The sequence below is a fragment of the Balaenoptera ricei genome, chromosome 3 (genome assembly GCF_028023285.1).
Source record: "Balaenoptera ricei isolate mBalRic1 chromosome 3, mBalRic1.hap2, whole genome shotgun sequence".
NCBI classification, from domain to species: Eukaryota; Metazoa; Chordata; class Mammalia; order Artiodactyla; family Balaenopteridae; genus Balaenoptera; species Balaenoptera ricei.
The window spans coordinates 178793680-178817636 of record NC_082641.1 but is presented as its reverse complement, the minus strand read 5'-3'; the positions used below and the strand labels follow the sequence as shown (position 1 = coordinate 178817636).

At 58.0% G+C, this 23957-nt stretch overlaps 1 protein-coding gene across 6 annotated transcripts in view; it reads left to right on the top strand.

Annotated features, from left to right (window-relative positions):
- The first annotated feature begins 209 nt into the window (after nucleotides 1–209).
- Nucleotides 210–23957, top strand: part of KDM4B (lysine demethylase 4B) — a 119845-nt gene continuing 96097 nt past the window's right edge. For 2 of the 6 annotated variants that reach the window (XM_059918695.1, XM_059918694.1), the window contains exons 1-3: nucleotides 215–430; nucleotides 7622–7728; nucleotides 18363–18528. In XM_059918695.1, coding sequence (XP_059774678.1) covers nucleotides 335–430; nucleotides 7622–7728; nucleotides 18363–18528 — 369 coding nt within the window. In that variant the 5' untranslated portion in view covers nucleotides 215–334. Of the gene's footprint in view, nucleotides 431–7621; nucleotides 7729–18362; nucleotides 18529–23957 lie in introns of all 6 variants that reach the window. The other 4 variants (XM_059918699.1, XM_059918697.1, XM_059918698.1 and 1 more) reach the window with 4 other exon arrangements.

Sequence of the window (23957 nt, the reverse complement as noted above, 5' to 3'; positions counted from 1 at the left end):
TGCGGCTTGTGGATCTTAGTTCCCCAACCAGAGATTGAAACCGTGCCCCCGGCAGTGAAAGCGTGGAGTCCTAACCACCGGACTGCCAGGGAAGTCCCAAGTATAGTTTCTTATACATGGAAGGTGGCACAGTGGGGATCACTCTGGCACTTTTCTCTTTTCACTGCGCAGCGCGTCCTGGAAATAGCTTCATCTGGCCGTGGAGACGTGCCCGCCCTCCTGCACAGCTGCGTGGTGTCCACTGGGGGCTGCAGCACAGTTAACCCAGCCTCTCCCCTGTACGTGCATTGGGCTTGTTTCCAGTATCTTGCTGGTACAAACGGTGCAGCAGCGAATGCCCTGGTGTAGAGGTATCTTCATGTTCTTGGAAGAGTGTCTTCAGGGTCGATTTCTACAAGTGGGATTGCTGGCTCAAAAGATAAGTGCCAAGGTGTGTGTTAGCTTCTGGCACGTTCCCTCCTGGGGGGGCGGATGGGTTTACTCTCACTAGCACCGAGAGGGTCTGGTCCCACAGCCTCACTAGCAGGGTGTGCTGTTCTAGTGTAAACATGCTGATCTGAGCCGTGAGAGATGGGGTCTCAGTGTAGTTACTTTTCTTTTTTTGTTTTTAATTTATTTTTGGCTGCATTGGGTCTTCGTTGCTGCGTGTGGGCTTTCTCTAGTTGCGGTGAGCGGGGGCTACTCTTCGTTGCGGTGCACGGGCTTCTCATTGTGGTGGCTTCTCTTGTTGCGGAGCATGGGCTCTAGGCGCGCGGGCTTCAGTAGTTGTGGCACGCGGGCTCAGTAGTTGTGGCTCGCGGGCTCTAGAGCACAGGCTCAGTAGTTGTGGCACACGGGCTTAGTTGTTCGTGGCATGTGGGATCTTCCCGGACCAGGGCTTGAACCCACATTCCCCTGCATTGACAGGCGGATTCTTAACCACTGCGCCACCAGGGTGGTCCCGGGATCTCAGTGTAGTTTCAATGAGCATTTCTGAAGTTAGGGGTGAGGTCGAGCATCATTTCATGTGTTAAAAGCCAGTTTGATATCTTTTCTGTGAATAGTCTGTTTATGCTTTTCACCCACTTTTCAGCTGGATTTTTGACGTTTCCTCATTGATTCAATTCCACCCTTACCCAGTGCTTTGAGATGCCACCCTTGTCTCCCCCCACTCCCTGATCTGTGATCCCCCAGCCCCTGGAGGAGGTCAGGCTCTAGAAAGACACGTGCACACGCTTTCCTTTCCAGCGTGCTACGTGTGCCCCACAGGACATGGTTGATCGCTTCCAGGCATCTCAGGTTCTCAAGATCCAGCTGGAACCTTTCCGTCCCGGTGCTCCCGACCCTGCAGAGGCAGGTCCTGCAGAGGAGTTGGGGTGGACGGGTGGGCTGTGTGTCCAGAGCATAAAGGCCTAAGAACAGCCGGCGGAAGAAGGCGGGTATTTTTTTAAACAGAGACATTGCCAGACTGCCCTTGGGAGCGGTCCTGGGTGGCCACTGGGGGCATGTCACCAGATCTGCCTTCCTTGCCCGAGTGAAGCTCTTAAATGACAAAGCCCATGACAGCTGCCATTTACGAGGGTTTACCGTGTGCCAGGGTTTCCTTCCGGTGCTTTTGTCTGTGGCCTTGTTTAACCTCCTGCAATCCCACAGTAGGGCACGGTGACCCCCACTTGACAGATGAGGAAACCGAGGTGCAGAGGTTAGGAACTTGCCCCAAGTCACACGGCCGGCTGGGACCCCTCGGGGGCATCTGTGCTGGTCTCTGCAGCCCCGCCATGGTCTCCAGAGAATGGAATAGGACGTACCATGGGAAATGTGATCACAGAACTGTGTGAGGCTCTGCCACTGGGGAGCGGGCTCGGGAGGCCCCCTCTCTGGGGTTTAGCCTCTTTTTGTCCCTCACGCCATTGCTGTAATGTCCAGCGTCTTCTCAGGTGCTTGCTGGCTGTTTGTATATCTCCTGCAGGGAGGTGTCCATTCAGTTCCTTTACCCACTTGTGAATTAGGTTGTTTTTGTTGTTGTTGGCCCATAAGAGTTCTTTATTCTGGATACAAGTCCCTTTTGAGATCTAAGGTTTGCAGATATCTTCACCTATCCTGTGGGTTGTCTTTACTTTCTTGATTATGTCCTTCGAAGCACAAAGTTAGTTTATTTATTTTTTCTTTTGTCGCTTGTGCTTTTGGTGTTGTATCTAGAAACCGTTGCCTAATCCCAGGTCACAAAGATTAATTCATGTGTTTTCTTGTAGGAGTTTTAGAGGTTTAGCTCTAACGTTTAGATATGTGAGTTAATTTTGAGTTAATTTCTGTCTGGTGTGAGATAGGGGTCCAGCTTCATTCTTTTGCACGTGGACATCCAGTTGTGCCAGCACCATTGTGGTAAAGACTGCTCTTTACTCCTTGGACAGTCTTGGCAACCTCACTGAAAACCAACTAACTTTAAATGTGCAGGTTTATTTCTGGACTGTCCACTATCGTCCACTGAGCTCTCTGTACATCCTGAGGCCAGGACCGCATTGGCTTGATCACTGTAGCTTTGTCACCCGAGTTATTTTATATCTAGTCTCTGGGGTGGACGTTAAAGAAAAATGATATGGTTCTTACATTTCCAGGAGATGAGATCAGAGCCTTCCTGGGGTCGGGACCCAGACAACCCAGGGGGCCCGCCACCTCCCTACCTGAGCCATTGCCACTTCCGCAGCTGGATTTTGTTGTCTGTGAGGATACAGGGGATTTGGTGAGATATTTGTAAACGAGAGGCTCTTTTCCCAGTCTGTAAAGACTGATAAAAATGTCAGCTCTTCAGGTCTCTCAAACAGGAAGCATCTGAAACTTGTGTTCAGCAGGTTGGATCTTTAATCAGTCCTGAAACTGGATTGCAGGCTGGCGTCCAGTTGCTTTTTCTTTTCTTATCGGTTTGGATCTTTTTACAGCCAGACTCTCCTCTTCCAGCTAAAACCTGCTGTGCAGTGAACTTCAGAGGACGGAGATAGAGGTGGTTGTGTTTTTTGTTTGTTTTGTTTTAGTTTTCTTTTGCTTTTGATATTTTATTTTGAAATAATCTAAGAGGCATTGAAATGTTGCCGAGACGGTGCAGAGAGTTCCCATGTACCTTTCAGCCACGTTCCCCTGATACTCACGCCTAACGTAACTGCGGAAGGATGACCTGAAGTAATAACAACAGATTTTATTAGGATCCCACCGGTTGTCCCTCTCAGCCCCTTTTCTGCCCAGGACCCCACCCGGGACCACACGGTGCAGGGGTCAGGCTCCTTAGGCTCCTCCGGACTGGGGTCGTGTCTCAGTCTTTCCTTGTGTGTCGTGACCTTGACCCTTCCGGAGAGCACTGGTGGGGGATTTTATAGTGTCCCTCACCTTGGCTTTGTTTCTCATGGTGACACGAAGGTTATGTATTTGAGGGAGGCTGCCCCAGGACGATGTGCTGATATGTCTCTTTGCCTGTGGGGTCAACCTTCACCCCTCTGTTAAGGTGGCACCTGCTTGGAGTCTCCGCGGGAAGGTTGCAGGTTTTTCCTCTGGGACCTCGCGACAGCACACCTGCTTCTCATAAACACTTGCCTGTCAATTTCAGCATCTGCGGTGGATCTTTCCTGCAGCAGTGATTACTGTACAGATCTCACGGTGCATTTATGTTGCCTTCACTCCTTCTGCATTATGATCTGGAATGTTTTGTAGAAGAGAGCTATCCCTTCTCCGCCATTTACATGACGTTCTGAATTTCATACCAGTAAGGACCGGCACGTGTTTATGGTACTCTGTGGGTTTACAGTCGGGACTGTCACTGCTCATCTTGTCGTCCTCGCTGTCCTCGCTTTGGTCGTCCGGTGCCCCTTCGCTGCGCTCGTGTCCTCCTGGGAGTCCCCATCTTCTGTGAGCGTTTCCGCCCTCCCTGCTCCCACGAGGGGCTCCAGCTCACCTTGGGAGCCGCGGGGAGCAGGCCGAGTTGGGCGCTGAGCCCTCCTGGATCAGATAACACACACAGGCGAGGGCTCCCTGCCTTTGTGGGCGGAAGATGCCCGTCAGCGCTCTGCCTCTCGGACCCCGGGCCCGGCTCCCGGGCCACCGTGGGCAGTGTGGGTGGTGTGGGTGGACCCATCCCGAGGGCCAGCCCTAGGTGGCCCAGAGCCGATAGGACCAGGGGCCCAGCTACCCCTGCCCGGGGTGGGGAGGCCAGGCCTGTGGGGTCCTAGAGGTGCCAGCAGCCGGTGGCAGTTCCTGGTGCCTCAGCGTGTGGAGACAGCTGGCTCTTCCCCCGTTCCTGCTGCTGCTTCCCGGCCCACCTGCCTGCCCTTTGCAGAGGGTAGAGGAGGAGGTGGAGGAGCCGTCAGCGTCTGCGGGGCGGGCACCTCGGGAGAGCGACATCATCCGATTGTCAGACGGCGCCTTTTTGAAGGAGAAATGGTCAGGGTGTGCCTCTTCGGGGTGGTGGTGTCTGAGGCCTTGGGTGGCCGCTCAGCCTGTCCCCTCGCTGCAGCTGGACGCCCCCTGCCCACCCCGAGTTCTCTTCTCAGCGCCTGGCTTTCCCAGGAACCGCAACCAGGACAGCGGCCTAGCCCTGCCAGCCTGGGCAGCAGGAGGCACCAGGGCCTTTCTGTTTTGTTTTCCTTTTAAAAAGTACATAGACTTTATTGTTTAAACAGTTGTAGATTTGTAGAGAAATGGAGAGCGCTAGGGAGACTTCCCTACACCCCTGACCCCGACACCCGTTTTACATGAGGCGGGTGCGTTTGTTGCGATCAGTGAACCTTATGGGTACGTTCTCGTTGGTTAGGGTCCTACTTCCTCCAGTTTGCCTTGTGTGCCCCTGGTGTCCTCTTCTGTCCCAGGACCCCGTCTGGGACCCCCGTGACATTCAGGTGTCTCGTCTCCTCGGGCTCCTCTGGGCTGTGATGGTTCCTCAGACTTCCCTTGTTCTCGATGCCCTTGACGGGTTTGAGGACTGTGGCCAGAGATTTTGTAGAATCTCCCGCAGTGGGAACTTGTCGGGTGTTTTTCTCACGGTTACACTGGGGCGCTGGGTGCTGGGAGGAGGACCACCTGTGAAGGGCCGTCTCATCCTTCATCTCGGGGTGCCTGCCGTCAACATGACTCATCACTGCTGGTGTTGGCCTCGGTCCCCTGGCTGAGGTCGTGCTGCTCAGGTGTCTCCACTGGAAGGTCACACCTCCCCCCTTTCCATACTGTCCCTCTTGGAAGGAAGTCACCGTGCCCAGCCCACACTTAAGGGCCCCCTGATCCCTCAGCCCCGGCTGCCCTGTGCCGAGTGGGCTGTGGCCAGGAAGGAGGCCAGGCCCCTGGTGTCTCAGGGCCTGCAGGGTGGTGACAGGCTGGCTACGGGGGGCCCTCAGTCCTTGCGGGAGCAGGGGAGGCGGGTGAGCCTAGCCCCGCATGGACATAGGTCAGGGTGGACAGAGGCCTTGCCTTGGCTGTGGCCTGAGGGCTGAGCGTTAACCTCAGCCCCAGAGCTTCCAGCCTCCTATTTTGGGGTCAGTGCTATCATCCCCCAGAGCACGAGGGCAGGAGGACCCCGCAGCCATGGGCAGCAGCAGACTGGGGTCTGTCCAGCCGAGGACCACAGGCTCGGGTGGTCTTTGCCTTGCAGCCCATGTGCTGTGCGTGGCGTGGCCCATCGTCCATCTGGGGAGACAGTGTGCAAAGAGGTAGTGACAAGTGACCAGGGAGACATGCGACCCCATCAGATGTGAGTGGAAGTCAGGCCGGCTATTCTCAGCAGGGAGGCCTGCGGGCAGTGGGGGTGAGAAGGTCCCTCTCCTGTGTCATCGGGGAGATGTACGTGGAAGCTGCCGGATCAGTCTCCCTTTGCTGCGGTAACAAATGACCACAGACTCAGTGACTTAAAACAATGCACGTTTATTATCTCACCGCCCTGGCGGCCAGAAGTCCGACACAGGTCTCACTGGGCTCAGATCAAGGTGTGGGCAGGGCTGATTGATCCTCCTGGAGGCGCCAGGGAAGAATCGGTTCTTCGCCATTTCCAGCTTCTAGAGGCACCGCATCCTCGGCTGGTGGCCCCTCCCCCGTCTTCAGAGCACATCGCTCTGACCTCTGCCTCTGTCATCAGTTCTTCTCTGACTCTCACCCTCTCGCCTCCCTCTTAGAAGGACTCTGGGGATGACACTGGGCCCCCTGATAACCCAGGATCGTCTTCCATCTCAAGATCCTTAACTTGGACTTCCCGGCGGTCCAGCAGATAAGACTCCGCACTTCCAATGCAGGGGGCCCGGGTTCGATCCCTGGTCGGGAAGCTAAGATCCCACGTGCGGCGTGACCAAAAAAAAGAAGAAAAAAGATGTAAAAAAAAAAAAAAAAAAAAAAGATCCTTAACTTCATCCCATCTGCAGTCTCTTGCCACCAAGGAGAGCATAGTCACAGCTCCCGGGGATTAGGATGGGGACATCCTTGGGGGCCGTTGTTCCAGCAGCCACAGCCATGTGGAGACAAGCCAGAGTAATCGAACCCCCGGACTTCCGCTCTCGTCGCTGTCAGGGGCTGGCGGGGCTGCGGAGTGGGGCAGGTGGCAGCGACCGAGGAGCCCTTGGGACTACACGTGGCCCCGGGCGGCTTAGCTGATCCAGAGGAAGAGGCGAATGCCCGAGGGCCGGTCATTCCACAGCTCAGTGTGGCCTTTCAGCCCAGGGGCTGGCACCTGTTAGAAGACAGTGAAATCAGTGTAGTGGGTTGTGCCCAGTAATTTAAAAAACCTGATTTAAAAAAAAAAAGATAGAAGAGGTCGGCACACGTTGCCTGTTGAAAGGGTGTTTGTGGGACTTGTGCTATTTACAGCTCCTGGCGAGTTAGGGAAGGTGGGCAGGCCCGAGTCCCACACCCCCAGGGCACCCCGGCTGAGCTGTCCTGCAGCCGGGTCGGCCCCCAGCAGCTAGTCCAGCTTCAGGCAGCATGTGCAAAGGCACAGGGGCAGGGAGGGTCCTGCCGACGCCGAGCCGCTAGCTCAGGTGTCCGGGAGGTAGGGGCGGGGAGCCCAGTGAGTCGGGGCAGCTGGAGCCCAGATTGTCAGAGGCCCTGGGGCCACACCCCACGTTTAGAGTCTTGTCCTGTGTCCATTCAGCAAGTGACCCTGAGCCTGGCTGTGAATGCCGTGGTGGGGACCCTGCCCCCCGTGGGGTCTCAGCTGCACGGCGCCTGCCACGCTCTGCCCTGTGCTCTCTGCCCCCCGGGGGTGTAGACGGCGGTCACCACGCGGCAGTTCCTGTCCGAGTGTCCTCCTCGGAGGGGCACCTTCCCTGCCTGCGGGGGTTCGGAAGAGGCAGAACTTCTTGTAAACCTCCCAGGAGTGCCTGTACCTTAAGGTTTCCAGAAGCATCATTGGTCTGATTTGATTGTTTTTGGAGGCTCTTGCTTTCTCAGCTACTGATGTTTAGGAGCTGGGCTTAAAATGGGCCGTCACTGGAAGGCTTTAGTGGGGCAGGTGCTCATGGTTGTGGATTTTCATGTTCTTGGAAAGTGGCGAGGATTTGGAAACATCTGAACAGAGGCAGGCATCCCTGGGCTGCACGCTGCTGCTAGGAGTGTAATTTGGAGTTAAGACTTAATCAGGCCATCGTTTTAGTTAACTGTGCTTTTGTTTTGCACATTTTAGGAACCATCGCCATTGCTGGAACCTGACAGAAACCCTAACAGAAGCCAGTTATTGGACCATCTCCCTGCAACCTCGCTCCCCACTGCGTACCAGGAACCTTGCAGTAAGTACGTGTGCGGGCCTCCGGCCCCAGGGCTGCTGGTGGAGAAGGCGGCCCTGTTTGGTTCTGAGTTCCTGGGGTGTCCAGGGGCCAGATGCCCCTAGAGGAGCCTGGACCCCTCAGTGTGGTTCTGCTGGATGTGCCTTCTCTCCGCGTCTGCACTCTGGCCCCTCAGCATCTGAACACCTATCCCTCACTTCTAGAAGCCCTGAGAACCATAGTGGGTTTGGGGGGGGCTCCAGGATGGCCCAGGATGAGCTGCCCTATCTGTGCCGTGTCCCTGGGCAGGACACCACTTCTGGCTTCACCGAGGGGCATATTCACCCCACCTCACACCCTGTGGGAGATGATGACCAGTCACAGGGAGAGGGGAGGGTCTTCAAAAATGGAGGGTTATTATTATTTTAAGTAATTAATTAATTAATTAATTTTGGTTACATTGGGTTTTTGTTGCTGTGTGCGGGCTTTCTCTAGTTGAGGCGAGCGGGGGCTACTCTTTGTTGCAGTGCGCGGGCTTCTCATTGCGGTGACTTCTCTTCTTGCGGAGCACGGGCTCTAGGCGCGCGGGCTTCAGTAGTTGTGGCGCACGGGCTTAGTTGCTCCGTGGCATGTGAGATCTTCCCAGACCAGGGTTTGAACCCGTGTCCCCTGCATTGGCAGGCGGGTTCTTAACCACTGCGTCACCAGGGAAACCCTGGAGGATTATTTTTATATGCTTTGCAAATAATCCCATGACCCAGCTGCTTCTGGGTTTTAGCTCCAGGGTGTCCCCCTTCTCCTGGACTTTTCTAATTAACCAGGGACAGAGGTGGCCTCTGGAGGTGGCCCAAGGGGGGGTCACTGGTAAGAAAAGAGGGAGCAGCCTGAGCCCCTAGTGGCTGGCACCCACGGGCAGGGGCACCCGGGTGGAGGGGCGTTCAGTGTGGGACGAGCAGTTCCTGTGCTCCTGGCCACAGCGAGGAAAGCTGGCTGAGCGAGAAAGGCTCGTGTTCAGTGTTGACCTTGGACGAAGCCTCCTCCCAAGGCCACGTGGCTAATGAGGGCTCAGTGTGGACTAGAATGTGGCCTTGTCTGTTCTGCCACGATTTAGGAACCCAGGAATTGGGCCGTGGAGCTCAGGTTCCCCTTTACAAGCGGTGGAGTGCAGGTTTTGTTCTTTAAAGGGGAGATTTCAGGCATCTGGGTCTGGGGCCGGCAAACTGCGGCCCGAGGAACACTCGGCCCACTTGGCCCACTCGGCCCACTCGGCCCATTGTGTATTCTTGTAAATAAAGCCTTATCGGCGCACAGCTGCTTCTGTTCACTCGCGCCTTCCTCCTCACGGTGGTGGAATTGCGTGGTTGTGACAGAGGCCGCGTGCCTGCAAAGCTGCAAACGTTTACTGTGTGGTCCTGCACAGAGAAGGTGGGCCGTCCCCAGTCCCTGCCAGCTTGTCACTGTCTGGGGCTGGGTGGACCAGGCCCTCGTCGACTGGGTTAGAAATGGTCAGTTCTGACTGTGTGTCCCAAAGCGTTGCTTTACCCTTAAAGCTCACGCTTTCTTACAAGACAGTCAAGTCCCTGCAACTCGGTTATCCTCTTTGTATCCCCATCTGCACGACACATTCTGCGTACGTAGCTCGCCCTGTGCGGTTAACTTTTTAGTAATCCCTCACAAGGATGCTAATCATCTCCCTCTGTCAACCCATTTTATAGCTGGAGAAACTGAGCGCCAGCCCTGGAAGGTGTGAGAATGTTCTGGGGTGGGGGAAGAGTGGGAGACAGAAATGAGTGAGGTCACGGGCACCTTCCCCAAAAGGCCTCGGGCGTTCGCGGAGATCAGAGTGCTCGTGACAAACGGGACAGGTTGACTGTGGTCTGGCAGGTCCCAAACAGGCTGCCTTGGACTTCAAAAAAATTAAGTTTTATAGAGATGCAATTACATGCCATAATGGTCACACCTCAAAGTATACAATTCAGGGAATTCCCTGGTGGTCCAGTGGTTAGGACTCCGCACTTTCAATGCCATGGGCACAGGTTCAATCCCTGGTCAGGGAACTAAGATCTCACAAGCCGCACAGTGGAGTGGACAAATTAATTAATTAAAATAAAGTATGCAATTTAGTGGTTTTGAGTACGTTCACAGAGCTGTGCCGCCACCCCACCATCTAACTCCCATCTCACTCCAGAACATCGTTATCAACTCCCCAAAACCACTGTACATTAAGCAGGCACTGCCTCTCCCTCCCTCAGTCCCTGACAACCAGGAATCCACTCTCTGTGTCTGTGGATCGGCCTGTTCTGGACGTTTCCCATCATTGGACTCATACCCTGTGTGTCCTCCTCCGTCTGGCTTCTCTCACTGAGCATCGTGTCTCAGGCTCCATGCACGTTGCAGCGAGTGTCAGTGCTTCTCTCCTTTTCATGGCTGAGTGATGTGCCCGTGTGTGGAGGGACCACATTTGGTGTATCTGTTATCCTTTGATGGGCGCTCGTGTTGTTTCTGCTTTTGGGGTTTTATGAATGATGCTGCTGTGAACGTTCAGGTGTCTTGGTGGACGTGTGTTTTTGTTTCCCTTGGGTCGACACCCGTGTCTTGGTGGACGTGTGTTTTTGTTTCCCTTGGGTCGACACCCGTGTCTTGGTGGACGTGTGTTTTTGTTTCCCTTGGGTCGACACCCGTGTCTTGGTGGACGTGTGTTTTTGTTTCCCTTGGGTCGACACCTAGGAGTGAGCTGGCTGGGTCAGATGGTGGCTCCACGCTTCTCCTTTCACGCTCCTGGCCGCCGTGGTTGGGTTCCTGTGAGTGTGAAGAAGCCTCTCCCAGCAGGTCCCGCTCCACCCTGTCTCGTTAGGAGCAGGATCTGAGCTGGAGACACGAGGCTTCAGTTCCAAGCAGAATAGCTCCACACGGGAGGGAGAGTGCAGGCCGCCCCAGGCCGTGGGTGGGCTTCTCACCCAGCCTTCTTCCTGCCCCCCGCCCTCCCGGTTCTTAGCTTTTTCGCTCATTTACTTCATTGTAAGGATTTCTTCCTCCTCAACATATTGCTTGGCCTGTTTTTTCAGGTCTGGTAGCTTTTTCCTGCCCTTTTTTTTTTTTTTTTTTTTTTTTTTTTTGTGAAAAAAGCACCCAGTTTTGCATCTGTGGGCACAGACAGGTGACGTCTCCAGGCTAATAAAAGATGCCCCTGTCATGGGCTGTGGGCGGCCCCGCCGTGGGCACTTCCTCCGGGAGGGTTGTGACAGAGAGAGCTTTTTTTCTTTAAAGTTCAAAGGTATACGAAAGATCAAGAGAAGAAGGTGGCCTTAGCGCCGGTTTTTAGGAGGAGAGGCGTGATAAACGTTCTTCATTTGCCTCCGCCTGTTTTGAGCAAGGCCCCCGACCACGGGGGACATGTTGCTATTTATGCATTCACTTTCTTTCTGCAGTTTGGGGGGTACCTAGGTGGAAGGATTCGGTGTTGAACCAGGACACTGTCATTTTAGAGTCACGCGAGGTTGTGACTCAGACCACGATATTCACGGGACTTTGCCCCATGTGGCTTCTTGAGGCTTCCGTGGCCAGCGCTGTTGGCCCTGCAGCATCTCCCGAAAGCGTGGCCCTGATCGTCGCGTGGCCCTGATCGTCGCGGTCCCCAGGTGTCGCACGCTTGCTCTGGGATTAGCGAAGGGGCTCTGGCAATGTGGGGGGATGGGGCCGAGCCGGGCCCCTGGGGATTCCCAGGGCCTGCCCTTCCCACGCTCAGGCCTCCTGGGGATGGGGCTCCCGGCGGCTCCCCAGGCCATCATGCAACCCAGCTTGCGGTTCACGCCTCCTGGCTCCTCCCCACAGCTCGGCCGAGTGTCTTGGGGGCTGACGAGGTGTGAGCCTCTTAACCTGGGAGTCAGCCGTGGGAGCACCGGCACCAAGGTGAAGATGCAGGCCAAGGTCGTCTGGGGCGCGAGCGGCCGGAAAGGGCTCCCTCGGCATCACTGGGGCCTCTGGCTGTGCCCATGAGGCAGCTCTGCGGCCAGAGGGTGGCTCCAGGCTCCGTGCTCTGGGGCGCTGTGCACGTCTGAGTCGTGGGGAGGACACGGGGGTCACGTTGCAGCCCACTGGGTATCGCTTGGTCCCCTTCGTCCTCTTCTCGAAACTGTGCTTTTGTCTGAGCGAGTAGGCAGATGTGCTTGTCTTTCCAGGACGCATCTCACAGCAGCGGTCCCCGGTGGGAGGGGCATGGTGACTGTTACTTATCTCTTTGTGTGATGGGTTTTTCACGTGGCTTTTGAGGCAGAGGGAATAGCGCTCCTCGAGGTGCCCACACCCTAATTGTGGAACCTGTGCAGATGCTCCCTGGCACCAGAGGGACTCTGCAGCTGGGACGAAGCTAAAGATCTGGAGATGGGTGCTCACCCTGGATTAGCCAGGCGGTCCAGTGTCATCACAGGGGTCCTTCTGAGAGGGAGGCAGGGAGGTCAGAGTCAGAGAAGGGGACGTGGTGATGGAAGCAGTGGTCAGAGAAGAGACGCAGAGACCGGAGATGCTGTGAGTATGCAGAAAGGGGCCTCGAGCCAGGGATGCGGTGCCTCTAGAAGCTGGAAAAGGCAGGAAACCTCCAGAAAGAGCACAGCCCAGTTGAGATCCGGGAGGGACTCCTGACCTCCAGAACTCGAAGATAAAGTTGTGCTGTTTCAGCCACTAGGTTTGTGGAGATTCGTTCGGCAGCCGTAGGGAACGAACATGCATGGCTGCGGGCGATTCTTCCTTTGTGCCTTTCGGAGTTGGCGTCGCTCAGATCAGTGTTAGGGTGGTCTTGGCCTTGTGCGCGGGGCTACCCATCCGCCCCCACTCCATGCCCACACAGCCCTGTCCGGCCAAGCTGCCTTCCTCACGTCTCTTGTCCTCACATTTCTCAGTTGGCCCTTCTGACCTTGGCCTCCTGCCTTCCTGGCTCTGGGCTCTCTGCCTGCTTTGTCCCTCTCGTCACTGTTTCTCTTTGAGTCCAGCCAGTTCCATGGGGTAGAGCCAGATCAAGGCTGGCATCCTTGAGACTTCGCGGGCTGCTCCTGGAGCCTGTGCTCCCCCCGGCCCGGGCTCTCCTGCTCCGTGGGGCCAGCACGAGGACCCCTCCAACGCTGATCTGGCTCCACAGGCCAGGGGCCGGGGGGGGGGGCAAAGGTTTCTCTGACACTGGGGCTGGCGGGTACGGTGGGGCAGTACTAGTTGCCCCGAGCGCCCCCTGGGCTTCAGGCTCTGTGTGATCAGGGAGCACGCCCAGCTTGCAGGGAACCTGGGACGTAGGGGGTGCTCCCAGCAGAGAAGGATGAAGTGGAGGACGTTCTACCGCCAGGCTTTTCCCTGTATGAGGGCACCTGGTGAGCTGCTCTCGGGACACGGTGATGGAGTGCCAGGCCCACACCCGGGGGCAGGGGCTTCCGTGCTGCCTTCACGGTGGGTTTCCTCTTGAGTCTTGGTGGAGGGGTGCTGGCTCCTCCTGGGGCCTGAGCCCACTCAGGGGCCCCCAGTCATCGTCTCCTGTTGGGAACTGGGCTGTGGTGGCAGGAACTGGGCTGAGATGGGAGCAGGGCCTGGGGCTGGCTGGGAGTCACGGGGAGGCTTGGGGCTTCACCTGATGGCAGGTGGAGGGGAGGGCCCAGGAGGAGAGAGCTGGGGGAGAGACGCCCCCCGGGGCTGGGGCACAGGCCCTGCTGAGAAGAACTGGGGGCACCTCGTGCTCAGAGAGCCCCCGAATCCTTTTCAAAAACAGTGCACCCCTCAGAGTAAAGCTTTTAGTAGGGTGACATTTTTTTCAGAGGACGTACCTTCCCGCATATTGAACACTGTATTCTTGTCAAAACCCCAGAGTTGCAGATTCCAGCCATCCAGTTTCTGGAAAACATCTGCCATTGGGCCTCAGAAACCCTTAGTCCCCAGAGCCCCTCAGTCAGGAAGATGAGGCTGCCTGTTGGGGAAATGGCATCCCCTACTAGTCATCTTATTTCTGCATTCTGGCTCACCGACGGACAGACAGAGTGCACCTGGCTGTGGGAGACCCACGCCTTGGGGCGTCTCTCGCCCCCCCTCTCCTGAGGCTCTCAGGCTCAGCGCACCCCGCTCTGTCGGGCTCCTGGCGGGGGGGCATCAGCCCCAGGCCGGAGTCCAGATCTGGAGAGACTTCTGCCCCCGAGAGGGGCAGCTGTCAGGGTGGGGCGGGAAAGACCCCCCACCTGGTCACCGTGCTGCAGCGCAGGTCGGGTGGTAGCCTCCACGGGGGTGGCCAGAGTGTCCCCCACGGCCCAGCCCGTGAGTCCCCCAGTTTGAAGGCCGCTGGGGGAGGTGCCGGTGCAGCAGCCCAGGAGGGCTTCTCTGGGCTGGACTCATTCGTTGGGGCCCAGAGAGTGGGTGGACCTCTCCTGTCACCTGTCTCTGGGTGAGGAGGAGCCGTCCAGGACAGCTGGGGAACCGCCCCTCCACGCGTGATCGCGCTCATCGGTCCCAGGCGGCGGGCTGCAAGGGCCGGGCGAGCATCAGGCCAGGAAGGCCAAGGCGTGCAGGGTCTCCGCGAACACAGCACTTAAGAAAAATCACCGCTTTATTGAGAGGTAATTCACAAAGCAGACAGTTCCATCCGTTTAGAATGTGTAATTCAGTGGTTGCAGCCTATAGGCATGCCTGCTCTCAGCCTCAGAATCAGGAGCGGGAAGAAAGGGACGCTAGCTTTCCTGTTAGAGGCTTCAAGGGCTGGGCCGGGGCGGGGGCGGGGACAGGGACCCACCAAGTGTCTCTGGAGGCCGCGCTTCCTGTTAGAGAAGGAAGGCGCCCAGCAGACGCCTCCCCCGTGGCCGGGCTGCGGGGTGCCCTCTGTCTCTCACGGGGCGGGTGCTGGGCTCGGGGGCAGCCCTCCCGCGGGCGGAGGCTCCAGGCGCCCACCTGCCAGGCAGCCAGAGGTTTTGTTTGTTTATTATTTTTTTTTTGGCAAGTGCAGAACTTTCTTCTTTCCTTCTCCCCTACCCTAATCTCTGTTTCTTTTCTGGGGGTAGCAGCTGTATTGAGATAGAATCCACCCTCCAACCAGTTCTCTCACTTACAGCACACGATTCCAAAGTTCTTAGCGAATTCAGAGTCCTGCAGCCTTCACCACAATCAACTTTGGAACATTTCCATCACTCCACAAAGGAACCCAGACCTCTTAGCCTACGGTGGCCTTCTGGGCCTGGCTTCTCTCGCTGAGCATCGTGTTCTCAGGGTCCATCCACGTGGTAGCGAGTGTCAGGGCTTCTCTCCCTTTCGTGGCTGAGTGATGGTCCCGTGTGTGGAGGGACCGGTTTGTGTACCATCATCTGTTGATGGGCACTTGGGTTGTTTCCACCTTTTGGCTATTGTGAATCATGCTGCTGTGAACATTTGCGTACAAGTTTTTGTGTGGACATAGGTTTTCATTTCTCTTGGGTGTATACCTAGGGGTGGGATTGCTGGCTTGTGTGGTCAGTTCCATGTTTAACTTTTTGGGGGGCTGCCCCATGTTACGTTCCCACCAGCTGGGAGTCAGGGTTCCAGTTTCTCAACAACACTTGCTGTTATCTGCTTTTTCACTCTAGCCGCCCCAGTTGGGGGAGGTGTGTGTCACTCTAGTTATATTTGCGTTCCTCTGATGGCTGATCACCTCGAGCATCTTTTCATGTGCTTACTGGCCGTTTGAGTCTCCTCTTTGGAGAAATGTCGATTCAAGTCGTTGGCCCACTTTTTAATTGTGCTGCTTGTCTTTTTACGATGAAGTTGTCAGAACCTCGCATTTTGGGCGTGGCACTGTCTGGTAAAGAGCACATTCCTTTTGTTATTTTTTAAGTATGTGCACGTCTGATTTTTATTTGCCCTCCTTCAAAAAACGTGTCAAGGGTTATGGAGTGTTGGGATTATAAACCATTTTAATTTTCTTCTTTATATTTACCTACTAAAAACTTTACTGCAACCGGCACGAATAAGACAAAAAAAAAAAAAAAGAAAACCGCACATGATCCACTGCTGAGCTGAATCTGGATGACAGCGGTGGTTGGAGAAGCATATCTTGCCAGGTGCAGTGCAGGAAACTCTACCTGCTGTCATATCACCTGCTTGCTCCCCCTGCCCCCCATGGAAAAAGCGCTCCTGCGGTTATGTTTAATGGGCGAGAGAACTCGTGTGGGCAGGACCCCGGGGCTGCCCCAACTCTGCCCAGGACAGGCTGGTCTTGGGGGGAGACGGGTGTCCTGCCCCACCTCACTTCCCACCAACAGTGCCGTGTGGGGGGGCAGGCGGCAGCATCCGTGGCAGGGTGGGCTCCTTTCGTGGTGACACAGCTGGCCTTGGGGGGAGCCTGTGTCCTCCTCCCCTGCTGGGACCGGCCTGGCCAAGAGGAGAGTTGCTGGTGCGGGTGGTCCTGGCGCCCGTCACCCACAGCGGGTGGCGGTGTGTTGGGAAACTGGGGTGGTCGCAGCAGAGCCGGGCTTCCAGGGACGCGACGCCCCTTCGTGAACTGTGCAGAGTGGGCACACCACCCACATAAAATGTGGAGAGCAGGGCCGGGGCTGTTACGCGCTGATGTGTCCGCCGCTTCCGAATCTGGGCACCATCCGTGGCGGGCTGCGGAGCCAGCCTCTGGCCCTTTGCCCGGCCGTCGGGGGCTTGGGACGAGGGGCTGAGACCCGGGTGACCGTGTTTCGGCTGCAGGCCTCAGAGGACGGATTTGATGGCCACGCAAGATGGGTGGGCGGCAGGGACCCCCTCCGCCGGGAGCCCGCTGCTCTGCGCGGGCAGGGGCGGTGGGTGCAGGGAATCTGGGCAGGTGGGGATGTGGGGTTGACAGGTGGGGCGGCTCGGGTGGTGGGCACACGAGGAAGGCCGGCGAGCGATGGCTGCGGCCGGTCGTCTGTCCTGTCCCGGGTCCCTGCCCTGGGAGGCCTCCCTCCCTACGCCCCTGTGCCTCCCTCCACAGCCCTTAGCCCAGCTCAGGTCCACACCCATGTTCCCAGATCATTGGGGTCGGGCCTGTCCCCCCGGGGCCTTGAGCTCCCTCAGGACAGTGGAGACCCCGGGTGAGCCCTGTGTGGCCGGGTCTGGGCTGGAGAGGAGAGGGCAGCTGGCTTCTGAGGGCTCAGGTAGGGAGTCAGGTGCCGGGCCCCGGCTGTGGGGTGGGGAGCAGGGGGGGGACGGCATGGTGGTCTGTCCTGAGGGCTGGTCAGCCTGGCCGCGGCCTGGGCCCTCCGGTGCCTGCTGGTCTGCAGGGGGGTTTGTGATGACCCTTCCCCTTTATAAACCCATGTGACCTCGGTGGTCCCCTGTGATCCCCCTCAGAGCTGTTGTCACACGGTCCCGGGCACCCGTGGCCTGCCTTGTGGACCGCAGCTTCGGCTGCCCTGCAAGGAGGAGCGACAGAGGCTCCTGTGCACACAGGGTGGAGGGGCCCAGGGGTCCCAGCCCCGATGCAGTGGTGACCCCGTGTGTGCCAGGACCTCCGGGGTCCTCAGCAGTCCAGCCGCGAGTGTGACCTTCAGAGCGCGGCCTTAGCTGCCGACCCGCTGCCCTGTGCGCCCAGGCATGCGGTGGTTGAGGGCAGGACCTGGACCTGGTCTGGTATCCGCCTGGGCCTCCAGGTCTGTCCCAGGGAGCTGCCCGCCTCGGCTCCCGTTCCCGGGCTCGTGCTGCCCTCTAGCGCCCGCCGGGGGAGTGCCTTTGGGGAGCCAGTGGCCGCGTCTTGGGGACATGGACACCCCCCCCCCCCCAAACTCTCTACTTCCCAGACTGGCGGGCTTCCTGCCTTTCTCACTCTCCAGCTTACTTTGGGGTGGGGGGAGGTGGACTTGGTTAGCTGTCCTCCAAGTTCTGGGTCTGCGTGCACTTGGGTTCTGACCTCTTTCCAGTCCCGGAGGGAGTCTGCTCTTCTCTTGTCCCAGCAGGGACCCTTCCGCAGAGTCTGTCCCCCAAGCCTCTTCCTCATTGGGGTGGGTCAGCAGCCACCCCGCTGGGCCCCCCTAACTCTCGTAACTCTCGGGACAGGCGGGGGCCTCTCCAGCCTGCAGCCTTGTCCCCTAGAGGAGCCCGATCCCCGCCCCGCTCTGTGCCCCATCGGCCAGGCGTGGTTATAGCCCAGGGCGACGCGGCGGGAAACGGGCCTCCTGCTCTCCTGGTTCCAGGTCCCAGCCTCGGGCAGCCCGTGGGTCACTGGGGCCTGGGTTCGCTGACAGCAGCCGGGCCAGTGCTGGAGGGACCCACACACTGCTCCCCTGCTCGCGGCGGCCCGCCCGAGGAGGGGTTCCCTGCTAGTGAAACACACAGGACCTCACTCACCTTCCCAGCCCCTCCCCTGCTGCTGCCTCTGGATTCCAGCTGTGAGGTCAATGCCAGTGAATCTGGATGAGGCCCTGATAAGAAAAGGTTTTATTTCCGAGGCCCCTTGTTTGAAATGGGGGCTCTGGCCTCCAGCATCGCATGGGCTCTTAGAACGGGCCACCTCTGTTGGTAATTCGTTGCAGTCATGTGGTCTTTTGTGCCAGAGTGAGTGATGAAGTGGCCCCCAGGCTCCCCTTGGCCCTGCTCGGCTGCGCGGCCTCTGTCCTCGGGGCCGGGTGGTTTGGGTGCCTCCTGGGGAGAAGGGAACCGGGCCGTGGCGGTGCTGGCGGTGCTGACGCTCTCTTGTCTCCCTTGCAGGTGTGGCCGTCTCTCCGCTGCAGCCATGGGGTCCGAGGATCACGGGGCCCAGAACCCGAGTTGTAAAATCATGACGTTTCGCCCAACCATGGAGGAGTTTAAGGACTTCAACAGATACGTGGCCTACATCGAGTCCCAGGGGGCCCACCGGGCGGGCCTGGCCAAGGTGGGTGATGCCCCAGGCCCCCGTGCAGCTCTCCCCGGCCCCTGCCCTGTGCCCACCCAGGGGCAAGCGGCCCGAGAGGCACCCATTAATCTGCTCATTGAGCGCATCTGACCTAATTTATCCATGAACATATGTTCTTTCCCCAAGTCAGGCACAGTTCTGGGCACCGGGGTCCCCGAGGGTGCTGATGCTGGGTGGGACACAGAACATCACGGTGGGACCAGCAGCCGTCTCACCCCGTCAGGGGGGTCCCAGGGGAGTCGGTGCCGGGGAGGGCTTACTGTTTGCCTTTATATTCCTACTTAAACACATTTGTTTTGAGACTGTAACGCACGTGTGAAGCGAGTTCAAGCATTGCGACAGGATAGGAGGGAGAATGAGTGCCCCCTCCACCCACCCTGACCCCGGCTCCTCTGCCTGGAGCGGCACGGCACTGATTCCTCGTGTCTCTTTGCACGGAGCATCACACACGGACGTGCATGTGCGTGTGTGCGTGTGTGAACACCGGCAGATAGCATGCCTGCCCACGCCTCTTCCGTGCGGGGAACAGACCTTGGGGACGGGTGCCGAGTTTCTTCATGTGCACGTGAACCTGTGTGTGTGAGGGTCTGCTCACCACATAATCTGGGAGATTCGTCACCTGATTTGGGTTCTTCTAGTTGCTTCCTGTATGACCGGCACTTTATCTAATACCCAGCCCTCTATTATTTAAGCTGGGGGTCGCTAAGCCTTTTCTGCAAAGAGCCAGATAGTAAATAATTTCAGCTTCTTGGGCTGGACTGTCTGTGGCCACCACTCAGCTCTGCGGCCGGGGATGACCCACAACCCCACAAGCATGGCTGTGAGCACATGAAACCTGATTTATAGACACCGACATGTGCATTTCGTAGAATTTTCACCTGTCCTGAAACAGTCTTCATTTGTTATTTTCCCTCAACCATTTAAAAATTTTTAAAAAAGGGACTTCCCTGGCGGTCTAGTGGTGAGGACTCTGCGCTCTCACTGCCGAGGGCCTGGGTTCGATCCCTGGTCGGGGAACTAGGATCCCACACGCCGTGTGGGGTAGCCAAAAAATAAATAAATAAATAAGTAAATAAGTAAAATTTTAAAAAGTAAAAAAGAATTTAAAAAAAATTTTTCAAAAAATGAAAAAAAAATTAAAAACAGAAAGAATGCCGGCGTCAGCTCAGTGGCTGGACGGAAGCAGGTGGTGGGTGGTATTGGGCCGCGGGTCACGGTGGTCTGTCCCCCAGACGGTGTCTGCAGCGAGGGGACAGGTGTGCTGGCCTTCCTCTGCCCACCTCCCCTGCCGGGTTTGGCTGGCCGTGTGACATCCATGCCTTTAATCTCAGCCGTGCAGATGAGGAGAGAGGTGGGCCTGCGACATCTTCCCTCCTCTCCCCTCCCCTTGGTTTTTGTTCCCGGGGCCCCATGACAGCACACACCCAGCAGAACCTTCTCATCGGGGTCTCTGGCTCTGGAAGCCCCGGGCCTGGGTTCTTGCAGGTTCGGAGCCTCTGTCTGGGCTGGACCGATTGGCTGGGGTCGGTTGTCAGGTGCCCCTTTCCCTCAGGTGCCCCAGCTGGGGGCAGTTGGGGGGACTCTGAGGCCTGGTGCCCGTGGGGCTGGGCATGGGGGGCCCCCCTTCATCTGGAATGTGTCCTGTCCCTCACCTCGTTCCGCGTTTGCCGGGACGCAGCGCCAGTTCTGTTTTTAGATCCAAGTTGTCCCCTGTGCCAGGAATCTTGGTAACCTCGTGGAGTGCTCCGTTGGCAGCACCTGGCACTTCCCCCGGCCCCTCTCCTCTGTTTCCTCCTCTGTCATCTCCGGCTCCGGCTTCCGGGCTGTTTCCAGCACCTTCTGTCCCGGGGCTGCTTTGGGTGCAGCCTCGTGTGGCGTGACCGAGTCTCCCCTGCACGTCCTCACCCCGGCTCTGCTCCTTCCTTTTTCTTCTCCTTTGCCGGCTCCTGCCTTTCCTTTGAGCCCCATGCCTCTGCTTAAGCCTTTAATTCCCGTGGACCAGTTTTCCGCTAACTTACTTGAATCGACAGGAAACCATTCGGACTGGATGTTTTTGTGAGACAGATGTTTTCAGGGCGCATTTTCCCTCTGCCCTTTTTTTTTTTTTTTTTTTGGCTGCATTGGGTCTTCATTGCTGCGCGCGGGCTTTCTCTAGTTGTGGTGAGTGGGGGCTACTCTTCGCTGAGGTGTACGGGCTTCTCATTGCGGTGGCTCCTCTTATTGCGGAGCACAGGCATGCGGGCTTCAGTAGTTGTGGTTCGTGGGCTCAGTAGTTGTGATGCACGGGCTTAGTTGCTCCGCGGCATGTGGGATCTTCCCGGACCAGGGCTCGAACCCGTGTCCCCTGCATTGGCAGGCGGATTCTTAACCGCTGCGCCGCCAGGGAAGTCCCCCTCTGCCCTTTGTTTGCATGTTCCTTTCCACTTTTTTTAAGTGGTATTTTCTTTGCTATTTTCTCTCTGGCAAGGGCAGTTCTCTCTGGAAGGGCACTGTGAGGGCGGGCACGGGCTGCTGGGAGCAGCTCCCCCGCTGTCGCTGAGAGATCCTGTGGGGACAGTCACGCCGACACACACGCGTGCACCCTCATCCCTGCTCCCGTCAGGCAGGGACGGCGTGCAGGTGCCTCTAGCCCCTTGGGGCTTCCTTGCAACTGAGGGGACAGATGGGTCCAGGGAGGCACGTGCCACGGCCCTCGGTGCCCCCACTTCCTTCCGACGCGGGCCGTCAGCCCTGAGGGCTGCCAGCCTCTTTGGAGAAGGGACACAGCGTCCTGCTGGCCTGAACGAGCTCTGTAGTCGCCGGGGTCCCCCTCACCCTGGTCTCATCAGCCTTGACTACCCTTCCGTGTGTGTGTGTGTGTGTGTGTGTGTGTGTGTGTGTGTGTGTGTGTGGTGTTGAGGTTTCTTTTTCCATCAAAGCTACATTTGATGGCCCCCCGACAAAAGCTCTGTTGGGCCCAGGGCAGCTAGGTCGGGGTGGGCACTCACCAGGCACAGCTGGGCCGAGGCCCGGAGCTCAGGGGGCTCTGGGTACAGGGACCCCCACCCTGGGGCCATCGGGGTGGCGGGTCACACTCCTCACCCACCCTGAGTGTGCTCTGGCACCAGTTCCAGCTGGGCTCCTTCCCCCTCGGGCTGCTTGGGAGGGGCTGCGGGGGGGGAGGGAGCAGGAAGGGGCATGGCTTGGGGTCCTGGGGGCGGGGTCAAGGGGCGTCAGTTCCCTCAGTGCCCTGCTGCCAGGCGGTGCCCTGGCTCTTCTTAGCCTCCAGGCCTGCTGCCAGCAGAATGGCTTTGGGTCCAGCTGGTTCTGGGGGGCAGAGGCTGGCCCCTCACTTCCTCCCCTCTCGAAGGGTCTCCCACACCTGCCCCAGCTGCCCAGCGCTCCCAGCTTGGCCACCTCCCTGGTGTCACGCCGTTCCCTTGGGTGTGTGGCCTCTCCGTCCTCCTGGCCTTGGCTGAGCCTTGCCCCCCAGGAGCTTCGAGTCAGGGTCCGTCCAGGGCCACGCAGTCGGGGTGCTCACGGGCCTTTAGGGGACGTCTTTCAGGTGGCCTCTGCTTGGAGAGCCTCCTTTCAAATCCTGCTCTGCAGAGACTTGAGGGTGTTAGGCCGTGGTGCTTTGCTGAGGGATTTTTCCAGAAGCTTCGGGTTCCAGACCAGTGACCTTCTGTTCATGCGCCTTTCCAGAACCCGCTTAGCATGTGCCTGCGAAAGTGCGGTTCACACGTGTGAGCCAGGTGTCGGGAGTGTCTGCCGGCTCCTCCCCACTGTCCAGATGTCACACAGCAGAGCCCGTGGGGACAGGACTGAGCCCGAGGCTCTCCCCTGAGAGCGGAGGGCTGAGGAGTGGTCCGTTCACCCCGCAGCCTGGTTAGGGAGGCGATTCTCCAAGAGACTTGGGGCGGGGGAGCCGGTCCAGGGTCACTGCGCTTTCCCCCAGGAGGAAACTCGGGCTTTTCTGCAGCGAGGAGGCGTCAGCCACGTAATTAAAGAGCAGCTCGGGGGTCCCAGATCCCTCACCCCACAACCCGTTTCCCTGCAAGAACATCCCGTATCCTGGAGGCGTGGGCCCTCTTCTCCTTTTCTTTTTTTTTTTTTTAAATATTTATTTATTTATTTGGTTGCGCCGGGTCTTAGTTGCGGCAGGCAGGCTCCTTAGTTGTGGCGTGCGAACTCTTAGTTGCAGCATGCGTGTGGGATCTTAGTTCCCCGATCAGGGATTGAACCCAGGCCCCCTACGTTGGGAGCGTGGAGTCTTAACCACTGTGCCACCAGGGAAGTCCCCCTCTCTTCTTTTTATTTTTTGCATTTCTAGCCTTGAGTGTTTTAGTTCATCACCTGACTCCTCAGATTTCTCCCTGGGAATCTAACAGAACCGTCGACCGGCAGGCTGAGCCCAGCACCCTGTTGTCACGCCAGGCACCCGTGGCATTGTGACTGATCAGCTGTGTCTTCCGGGAGGGGGCTCGTCCCCATTTACCTCTAAATAAGGATCCTGCTGGCACTGCTGACATGGGGGCCGGGTCACCCTCTGGGGGCCCGTCCTGGGCGCTGTGGGGTGTGGAGCAGCCTCCCTGCCCCCACCCCCTCGATGCCAGGAGCCCCCGCCAGTCCTCACAACCACAGATGTCCCCAGACGTGGCCCAGTGTCCTCCGCGGGGCGGGACTGCCCGGGTGAGGAGCGCTGACTTTCTCATCGTCGCGGCTGCCGTTGTTACTGATTTATGTGCGTGGGCACCCCCATGCGTGCTAGCCGTGGGTGGGCAGCACCCTTTTCAGCAGGCAACTGGAGAGTCAGTGTTTTGATCGCCAAGCAAAACATTTCTTTGCACCCATGTGACAGCGGGATCCCGGGGATGGTGAGTGGACTTAGCCGCTCCCGAGCCGTCGGCAAACTCGGGCCTCAGCGCCGTGTGCTTCCCTGGTGGCCCTGAGCCGGGAGAGGGTTCGGCTGCCCCAGGGTGCGTGGCTGATGCACCAAAAGCGAGTTGGTTTAGTTCCTTTTCCCAGAGCTGTTGGGTGAGTGGCCCACTGGACGCCCTGGAAGGAGGTTCGGGGCTTGCAGACACCCGCCCGGGCCCGTGGGGCTTGCGCAGAGGTCACCCCCGACCGGCGGAGAGGAAACGTGGAGGGGGAGGTCCATCCCCATCCGCGGCGCCCTCCGTGTCCCCTCCTGGGGTGGGGCGGGTGGGCCGGGGTGCTGCCACCTGCTGGGGGAGGGGCGTGGTGGCGCCTGCTGGGGCGGGGGCTGCAGTGTGACCTCAGGCCTCCTCCCACTTGGAATTGTCAGCCCCCCACTGCCCACCCCCCACCTCCTGCCTCTGGGCGTCTCACCCAGCCCCGCTTTACCCTTGTTACTGTCCTACAATTTCCTTTTTCTCGCCGGGATTTATCACCTGCGTCCTCCAGTC